Below are 10802 nucleotides of genomic sequence, written 5' to 3'. Positions count from 1 at the left end.
GCGGTGACCCATCGCGTCCGAGCTGGGGCTCTGTTGCTCCAGTGCCTTTGATGCCGGGTTATCTGGCTGCTGTCCGCGGCCGGCGGGTGCTCGCAGCTCCCTCTCTCTCCAGATCCTCCAAGCGCATCTCTCCTGGACCAGGCTCTGGTCCCCGCTTGTCTCCCCCTTCTTCCCTCCTCCTCCTCTCTTGAAGCTCGCGGGTCTGGGCCAGGGATTCCTGAATTCTCTCCTCTCCTCTCCTCTCTCCAGCCCCGGGCTTCTGTTTTAGCTTCGAGGGGCTGAGGGTCCTCTCCGGGAAGAAGCCGCCGTGGCAACGCGGTCCCGCGGTGCGCGCACCTTTCGGGAGGCGGCGGCTCATCTCCAGTGACTGGACGGTCAGCCTGGCAGTGACATTCACTCCGGGACCGGAGAGGCGCAGGCTGCTTATTTCCCCTAGCCTTCTGTCCCCTTTGCCGCTCACCCTTGCCCATCCTTTCTTGCCTTGGCTGCGGTTGCCTCTACCCTTCTTCCCTCTGGAAAGCATGTCAGGCTCCGGGAGGAAGGACTTTGATGTGAAACACATCTTGAGACTCCGCTGGAAACTCTTCAGTCACCCTTCCTCTTCCCCAGGCGGGCCGGCGGGGGGCAGCTGTCTCCAGCAGGACAGCAGTGGTAGCTTTGAGCACTGGGGGCCAAGCCAGAGCCGTCTGCTGAAAAGCCAGGAGAGGAGCAGCGGGGGCACCTTTTGGAAAAAGCCATCCTCTTCGTCATCCTCCTCTTCTTCCTCCTCCTCCTCCTCTTCCTCCAACCCGCTCAATGGCACCCCGGCCCCCACTGCCACTAGACTGCATCAAGGATTACCTGGTCAGAGTCAGCAACATCCTCCCCGGACAGTCTTCTATGTGGAGTCCTTGGAGGAAGAGGTGGCACCAGGCATGGAGTTCACTGGAGAACATGAAAAGACCTTGGTCCTTCAAGAGATGAAAGTTGAGTCTGTGGACTCCGGCCAGGCAACAGGTGAAGGATGTGGACACAGGTATAGTAACCTCCTTGGGGCAACCAGAACATCCTCAAGTTTCCATAACAACAGCAGGGTGTCTTCAGTTTTTATTGGTGTAATCCTCCCAATTAGCCTTTCAGGGGGTCTAAACTTTCCAGATAATGACCTTTGGCCCAGAATTTTTAGGCTTCATCTTGTCACCAAAATGTATTGTTATTAAATGTTTACTTGTAAGTGATGATGGATGATGCCTGTTTTTCTTTTGTAGATTTTCTTAGTTATAAATTTGGCAAACCATATAACCTTCAGGTAAAAGGATGCTATTCTTGCATGGGGTTTTTGCAACCGTGTTTTAGGTTACCACTGATTGTCTCAGATTCAGGAGTCTCTACCTCTGGTGCTGTATAACTGTTGTAGCATAATTAAACTCATTAAATGGTACTGTCTAGTTTTATTAGTTAGTTAACTGGAATTTCAGTGACTTGAACCTCATATAAAATCTGGGGGGGGGAGGATGGAGGGTAAACAGGAATATGTTTCTACAAAATAATTGAACCTGGAAAGAGCTACAGTACGATAATATTGGTGACTGGCATATGATTAAAATAGAAACGACATCAGAGAAAAGTATTGCAAACATTGATGTGCTTTACAAGTTGACAGATTTCTTTAGAAAAGACATCAGAAAAAGTATTGGAAACACTGATGTGCTTTACAAGTTGACAGATTTCTTTTTTTGGTCATTAATGGACACACGAAGTTGAAAATAGGTTTGTTTGGGTTTTTTTTTTTTTGAGAGATAATTGCCAAACGTAGAACCTGCCATGCATTTGATGGGTGAAGGAAATGAGGAGAAATGTATTTGCAATGAAAATTTGCCTTTTAATCAAATCCAACTTTTGTTATATGTCATTGACCTAAGGGAGCAACTCCTATTAAATTCATTTGTAGTCATATTATTGTTATACTCAGTGCCTAAATCACTTTATTTTGGTTCCTTCCCCTTTCTGCTCAAAGTTATCCCTGATTCCTGATGCTAGCCAAGTCTATGCCTTCAGCTGTCATGAATATTGATTTGGAGTACTAGAAATAGCCATGCTTAGTTGCTAAGTACTAAGTCAGAAAAAGAAAGTTTGAAAACAAGATCCTTTGGATTGTTCCATTTGTTGGCATAGGGAGAAAAATGAAATCTATAAATATTTCTGCTTTTAAAACTTTGGAGAATTGACCTACTATTATATTGTAGTAATCCATGTCTAGTAAATATGTATAGTATATGAGCTAAGAGACTTCATTTTGCTTCATAGAGCTTCTCTTGCAAGCTGGAAATAGAGGAATAAACTTTGGGTATTTCTTTTATTACTGGAGACTGCAAAGAATTCATAAAGAGCTCAGTGGGAACAGTAAAAACTTTTTTAAAAGTTAAAATTGCAGTTTGATGCTCATATTTGATTATCAAGTAAATAGCACTGAAATATATATATATATATCATTAAATATGTCATCATATTTTTATCTTTTTTGCCAGAGTTATTACAGTGGTTTCCCTCTTGTAAGATATTCTGTTATAAATATTTAAAATATATTTATATTATGCAAATATTTCCCATTATATAGCTTCTATTTCACCAAGGGTTAAGGTACAGTATAGCTTATAAAGTATAAATTTTACCATATAAATATTGAGCCATATAGTAAAAAGCAAGAAGAAGGTTTGTTTTTCCCAAAACCATATTAGGTTATCCCTAACTTATTCAAGTTTTATTCTCCAGCATTCTTTACGTGTAAACTTTTAAAAACCAAAATGAGTTAATAACATTGTTTATATCAATATCATTTTATGAAAGTAAATTTAAAAACTTCTGTATTTGCTTTTGTTAATTTTTTTTCATCTGTTTTTGGAAGAAATATAATTAATGCTTTAAATTTGCACCTTCTGTTTAGTTGAATAAAATATAAATCATTTTTCATTGACAAATTATATATGTATATATATATACATATATATTTGTATATATATATATTATACATATATATATATATATGTATTTGACATTTTATTTTACTAGTCCAGAAGGAAATTTTATTTTTAAAAGATTGGGCTATGTCTTGTTATGCACGCTCTACAACAATTAAATATCCCAGGAAAAACTTCAGTCTGGTAAAAGATTCTTTAGCTGTTCTTGTGCCATGAAGTTCTTTGACAGTCTGGTAAAGCCCAGTAGACCCCCTTCTTATTCATAATTGATTAAAATTTAAATTTCAGTTAAAGGTTAATGATACTAAAGATTCATTGTTTCACTTCCACATTCATGGATCCCCTGATATCTCTTCAAGGACCCCTTTGGTGCGTGAGGGTCCCAGCTTAAGAATTTCTGCTTCAAAATATATAAAATTACCACTTGATAGTGTCAGAGATTTAATATATCAAAAAAACAACATTAGTCATTTTCTGGCACTTCCACCATTAAAATGGATATTCTTGATTTGGGGATAACTTTTCTTTACTCTTTTAGAAACCTGAGAATTTTAGAACAAATGTGGAGTAGATGAATTAAGGAAGGAATAACTAAATAAGGGGAATGGAAGTGAATAACTTTTTTCATAGTAAAATTTTTTGAAAAATCATAAACAATATAAAACATTTCCAATGTGAAGACAGCAGACTAACTGATCTTTATCAGTTATATATATAGTTATATGCATTTTGGAAACAAATATGAAATTCTTATTGTATAGACATTTTTATCATTTGGATTTGGGGAGTCCCATGAGATTCTGGTGAAGATCTTTCCATTGCTGCCTGAATTTAATTTGAAGGTAGTTATTAATATTTATATATATGATAAATCTGATTTCCTCACTAGACAAAGCACTTAGTAGTGATTGCATTTGATGGATTTTGTACATTCTTAAGCTTTCATAGTGCATTGGCTCTTTGTTCATGATTAATTGTAGCCTCAGTACTAAACTTAGTAATTAATCACTATTAATATATTTTGTTTCAGTTTATGTACATGTTAATTAGTTAAAATGGTGTTCATTTGTCCAGTAGGAAAAAAAGAATGCCTTTCCAAAGATGCCTGAAGCTTCTTCCAAAAATAATTGAATATGAAATTTAAACACTTTAAGAGATAACAAGGAATTATCAGCATTTTCTCAGTTTTGTGGAAATTTAATAAGTTGTTTCTGATGTGCTCCACAGGGTATTCAGTGAAACATAATTTTATCAATACTCATTATATTCAATATATTATTATTATTATTACTGATATGGACATTTTTCTCACATTAAATTATATATTTAAAATTTCATTTTTACTTTATACAATGCAGCTGTTTTGACAAAACAAATTGTAGTTTTCAATCATAGATCAGTTACTATTCTGAAGCAACATTTCTTCATGAATTTGAGTTTATTTATGAAGAATTTAACTGGGTGATCCTTTCAGTAGAAGTACAGTCAGGGGTTCTATCCAGATGAGGATGGGACCTTGAATGGAAACAGACTATGTAGAAGTTGGGAGGAGTCCTAGGACTTATCTTTCACATCCAAAAAATACAGCCACTTTTACCAAGCTACTTTTTGTCATTGTCTGTCAGTTCATGTCCCACAATTTCACATCTCAGTTCACATCTATTTTGGAAAGTATATATTTTCAAGTCTCTGGAACATCACCACCATTTGCCTGTCTTTTTTAAATCTTTGATCATCACATTTTTTTACTTGGGTCATGAGGCTCAAAAATGAGACATTGGTATAATCCCATACAAACTGAACTTGTGGCACTTGTAATATCACCTTACTAAATGTTCACATTCTTTGGTTGTAGTCTATAATTAAAGCTAGCATACCTTAACAATAATTCAGAATCTGTCATCTTAACAGATCTATGACCTGTAGCAGTGCAAGCAAGACCTTAATCATATGTTTAACTATGTGTTCATATGAATGCACACATATTTATTTACACATACATATGCTCATATATACAAACAAATTTATATGTCAAAATTATTCTTGAAGTATGGTTCCTTAGATTTTCATAATTTTGTCTAAATTGTTTTGAAAGAAATGGAATGAAGTAAGAGTCAACTAAGAGTCTAATGTGTGTTTGTGTGTTTGTGTGTGTGTGTGTGTGGTAAAAATATAAATGGTACAAATATTCTAAAGCTAAAAAAGTACTTAAAGCAATCATACAAAATTTAGTATTTCTAATTGAAAAATTAATCTTAAAAACAATCAGCATGCTGGAATGACTAAATATGATCATAAAAGTTATATTTTTGAACTATTCTTATTGTTTCATCTGTGGAAATTCCTTTTCTGTTTCTTATATTATCTTTGTTCATGGGCACTCTAGCTAGACAGCAAAGTCCAGAGCAAAAAAGAGCATAAAGATCAAAAGAAAGTCATAAAGAATATTGGAAAATCAGGTCTATGTTTTTATTCATACTTCACAAGAAATCATAAGAGTGACTTAATAAATATTGGTCTCAGATATTAACTCTTCTCTTTATCTATTAAGGATAAAGCCAAATTAAGCTTATATGTTCCCTTGAATGAGTCTCCTCTTGGTGAAAATTATGTTACTTCTTTGGGTTATGCTATTAAAATATTTCAATATTCTAAAAACTGCAATAATAATAATAATAATAATAACAATAATAGTAATAATAATATCCCATAAAGTCACTAATCAACAGTTGAATTTGTGATGTTTAAAAAGGTTCAGGAGACATAATCTCTGGGTAATATCATCATAATTTTAATAAAAGGATGGTCATTTTTCCATATCTCTCTTGGACTAAACACAATCATGGGATCAAGCTTACATTCTATTTTAATAGTAGATGTTCCTGAGGGTGGTAATCAACTTTGATTCATTAAAATTATTGAGAGGAGGAATATTACAATGAAGGGCTGGGCCTACCTTTGATTCTGTCATTTGCTTCTTAAATTACCCCAAGCTCTTCAAAGAATTTATTCGCACCCAAACCTGAGTGGAACACAATGATTTCCCCACCAGTTTGGAGTCTGGATAGAGGAGAAAGCTAGATCAACCTTTAGAGACTAAGATTTTGAAATAAAGTTAAAAGGAAAAGGGAGAAAGTTGAATCTCTTCAAATCATTGTTTATTAATAAATCGTTTCTCTCAGATTTAAAGTAATAATCTTATCTTTCTATGAACAAAGTTTTGTTTTTTATTTTGCTATCTATTTTGGTATTGTAAAACTCTAATTATAACATTCTGGAAGACCACACCTTAAGGGAGCACCATGACTAAGTTTGATGAGCAACTAAGAGAATCTGGACAAACTTCAAGAAAATACAATCACTATCATGGATTCAAGACTTCTAATAAAGACAGGACCCCTAATATTAACTTAGCTAGAGTCTCTATGATTTTGAGCAATATGAAGATCTTCCTCTATGAATAAAGATAATGCCTCACCTATGAATTAAGAGGTAAGTCCTAAGAAATCATTTGAGCACCATAGATAAAAAAGTTGTGGTTTATCTAAGATCATGATGTCAAAGGCAAGCTCACAATCCTTATTTTCCTGACTCTAAGCCCAGCAAACTATCCTCTATGCCATCACTAGTTTTACAGCAATTACTTAGGAGTATGGATTAAGAAGTAACATTGAAGTCATTGCAAGATGATTTAAAATCCAAAAGGCATCTTTGGATGATGAAAGTGTTATCACTCTTAGGCCTTGTTTCAGGAAGCTTGTATAAAGTTCACTTCAATTACAAAATAGAGGTATTCCACAACCCTGAGCCATATGTACGAAATCTGGAGAGCAAATGTCAAAAGGTAAAATTGAGAAGCAGACTTTGAGGATAACTGTGATCCAACCAGAAATGAAAGTTGCGTCAACTTCACCTATAATCAAAATATAGTATTATCAAAAAGATAGTGTTATCTTTGGATAACATCCACTTGAGTTTGAACTGATGATAAATTTGAACTTTTGGAAGTGGAGCCAATCAATCTCTGTGTCCAAATTATTTAAAAGTGTGATAAAATAATTTTACTCTGCAAGTCAATTCATGTGTTTACTTTTTTAGCTTCTGCTTTCTTTATACTCAGTTCCTTTGGAAAAAAAGTCTATATGTTTTGGCTAAACTAAGCAAGGAAAGAAGAGAATTTCTCCATGTTTTAAAATTATAAATCTAGAACATATGGGCACATAAGATGTCATTTAGTTATCATCCCCTTTTTCAGATGTGAACCTAAGGAAAAGAGATGTTATGTGGCTTACTTAAGACAATAGGAGCAATACTTGAACATGTGTCCCAGTACTGCAAGTTCAGCAATATTTCTCTTATGCCGAGCTGCAGCAAGTTTGAATGGGCTATGGGAAAGAGAAATGGATTAGTCTGAATGAGGAGAAAAATATTTTGGGTAGAGAAGAGGGAAGAAATTTAAAATAGTTAATAAAGAAATGGATGTTGGGTCTTTCCCATCTGCCTATTCCTAAGCAATAGAGTAAAGAAGAGGATGAAGGTATTAAGCACTTATGTGATACCATTGTGCTATTAGCTTTGCAAATATATCATTTGAGCAATGCATTTATTTTTCATAATTTCTAATGCTGAGAGATTTTTGAATGTATTAATATTCATGATTGTAGTATATCTCTTTTTCCAAAAATCTTTTAAAATATGATATATTATACATATGATTACTATGTAGTTTCCTTAAAGAATAATATTTGACTAGATGACTGCTACTTGTTTTAGCACTTCTCAGCACTTAGATTTGGTTAAGATAGATATATTTTTAAAATATTGATAATTATATTTTTATTATTCTGCTAATATTTATTTTTAAATATAAAAATACAAATTACCCAAATGAATCTATGGTCATCTTGATTTGGCTATTCTTTTAGTCAGTAAATTACTCAAGAAGAATAGTAAAATAAGTGCTTCGTATGAGTATGGTTTTTGTGTAAAGTTCTGGATATATAAATAATAGGGGGAAAACCAGACTGTCCTCAAAATGCTTGAATTTGAATGGGGGGTACAATGTTTAAATCACTCAATACATGCAAGAGATATACAGAAAGATGGAAAGTAATCTCTGAGGAGAGGGTATTAGCAAGTGGAAAAATCTGGAAATATCTCCTCCAAAAGGTGAGAATTGGGCTGAATGTTAAAATAAGGTAGGAAAACTAAAAAGCAGAGACAAAGGGGCAGAACATTTTAGGTATGGTAGACAGTCAATTCAGTGGCACTGAGATTAGAAGTACTTCAAAGAGCTGAAAGTAGGCCAGGTTATAGAAAGGAGAAACATTCAAAGAGCTTAGAAAGTTATGTGAGGTTCATGGATTATGCTATATGTTCTATAGAGATATATCATCCTGGATTATAACCCAGTACCTGCTCAGTAACTAAGAAAATGACATAATAGACTTTATACAACAAAAGCATCAGCTAGGAAGATTAGCAATGGGGAGATATTTGAGGCAGGAAGATCAGGTACATTACTACTGTAATAGTCCAAGAAACAGATGATGCTGAGGTCTTGAACTAAGGTTGTGACCATGGAAGTGGAAATATTTAATCAAGATTGAAATGAAAAGATTTTACAATTCATTGTCAAGTGGTGTGAAATCCCACAACATATGAGGTAAATAAGTTTAAATTCAAGAATAACATTAAGATTGTGAACCTGGATAATTGGAAGGTTGTTAGTATTCTTGACAACAGAAAGTTAGAAATAAGGGAGTTTTCTGGGGAAGAGTGAGTTCTATTTGGGACATTTTGAGTTACTGATGTCTAAGGGCTATTAAATTCATGATTTCCATAAGGATTTGGTGATGCATGACTATAATTCAGGAAATAAGATGGGGGTGTTATATACAGATCTTGGATTCTTCTTTATAGATATAACTGAATTCAACAGCTATATTCATAAGAGCTGATAAAATCACCAAGTGATATATGTTTGTGTGTGTGTATATATATATATATATATGTACATATATATGTGTGCAAATATTAATTTATGATAATGGGACTTAGAATGGATTCTTAGGCGATACTCACACTTTGTGAAAATGACCTAGATGAGGAGCCAGCAAAAGAGATTGGGGGAAAAAACAAAACAAAACAAAAATGATTGGAAAGATAGGAGAACCAGGAGAAAGCAATGTCAAAGAAATCCAGAAAGAATATTCAAGATAGGGAAGATGATGACACTGAAAATCTTGCTGAGTTGTCAAGAAGGGCTAGAAAAATTCTTTGGACTTGATGATTAAAAGATCTCTCATTGTTAGCTTAGGAGAAGACAATTTCAGTTAAATTATGATATTCGAAGTCACACACAGAAAATTTAGCAGATTATAGGAAGAGAAGTGAAAGAAGATGATGGTCATCCTTTGCCACTCTTCTACATGTGTTCCCATCATTTAAACACATAGCACTAACCCAGTACCTTCTCGATTTTTTCCTGATGCACCCTGGTGGAGCACCCTTGATTCTTCTATCCCTTGATCTAATTGATGTGTTATTATAAAATATGTAATAGCTGAAAAACAATTTAAAATGATTATTTTAGGTACCTGTAGGCAATACTATTTAAAGTAACATTTTCTTATAACAATTTAAACTTTGTGACAGGCAAAAATGATGTGAATTATATAATGGAAGGCTAAAATCATGAAACTATTTGTGACGTCAATGAAGACTAACAAAGAATCTTAAAGAACCATTGACTTTCTCAAAAGCAGTTGGTTCTTTGTCAAGAGATAATTCATTTTAGTCCTCAAATGTGGATTTGTGTTTCTATAAATTTCATGATATTAGACATAATATATTAGATTAAATTTTTCTGCTCTTGGTCAAAGGTTGTAAAAAGATTTAAAGTTTCCAGAAAATTAATAACTTTATAAAAAGTTACAGATACAAATTCTGAAAATATCTAACCAAACAAAATTTCGTTAAAAATGACTGCCATTTCACCTTATAAATTACTTTAGCATATTAAAAATTAAGACTGCTTTGTAAATCAATCAAAAATATCCTCTAGAAACTATGTATATGTCTATGCCAGCTTAGTAGTTTGCCTTTTAAAAGAAATTATCAGTGAATTTCTGGCATGGATGGATGTGAGTTAATTGGAAAAATAAACAAGTAGTGATTGAAAGATTCTTTTGCCAAAAACTCCTAAAATGAATAATAACTCAATAATGTTTGTATCTTGTGTCCTGGATGTACATGATATAGTAATAGATTACTAATAAGATTGGGATCTATCCTTAAAATGGAATAAATCCTGAAAAATGAAAAAAAAACATAACCCATGTTAGTTATACACTGAGAGCCTGTCTTTGAAGTTCTACTATGGGCTCTAACATAATGTTAATAATTCATCAATTTGCAGGTGTAATTTTTTAACTTGTTGAATTTATTTTGGCTATCTATCTGCAAATAATTTTCAAGTAAAGGGAAGGGATTATGTCTATTCCAGTGGTTATGCTGAAATAATAATGAAATTTATTTCATTGTTTATTATTTATTGCTTATCAGTTAAATGACTCATACACAGTCAAATAGATAGTAGTTAATAAATGCAATCCTCTAACCCAAATTTTCCTAACTCCAATGATTTTTTTAAAGCTACCTTCAAAAATATCTAAATTGTTTCTGATGGAGGGCATATATTGAATCTATTTTGTTGAATCCTTTATTTTATGATCTCTAGGTCATTTCACTCAACCTTCAAGCAAAGGAAAAACCTGGATTTCTGCTTTGCTTTGAAACAACTTCAAAAACAAAAAAATGACCAGAGAAGGGTCAATCATGAAA

The 10802-nt window shown here is 33.8% G+C and overlaps 1 protein-coding gene across 1 annotated transcript in view; it reads left to right on the top strand.

Moving 5' to 3' along the window:
* Positions 1-505: 505 nt before the first annotated feature.
* KLHL1 (kelch like family member 1) overlaps positions 506-10802 on the top strand; it is a 529576-nt gene continuing 519279 nt past the window's right edge. Inside the window, exon 1 of the mRNA XM_074192758.1 lies at positions 506-1015. Coding sequence (XP_074048859.1) covers positions 522-1015 — 494 coding nt within the window. The 5' untranslated portion in view covers positions 506-521. The remainder of the gene's footprint in view (positions 1016-10802) is intronic.

Source organism: Macrotis lagotis, chromosome 6 (genome assembly GCF_037893015.1).
Source record: "Macrotis lagotis isolate mMagLag1 chromosome 6, bilby.v1.9.chrom.fasta, whole genome shotgun sequence".
Taxonomy (NCBI): domain Eukaryota; kingdom Metazoa; phylum Chordata; class Mammalia; order Peramelemorphia; family Peramelidae; genus Macrotis; species Macrotis lagotis.
Note: the sequence above shows the minus strand (reverse complement) of the source record. Positions and strands in the feature narration are given on the sequence as shown.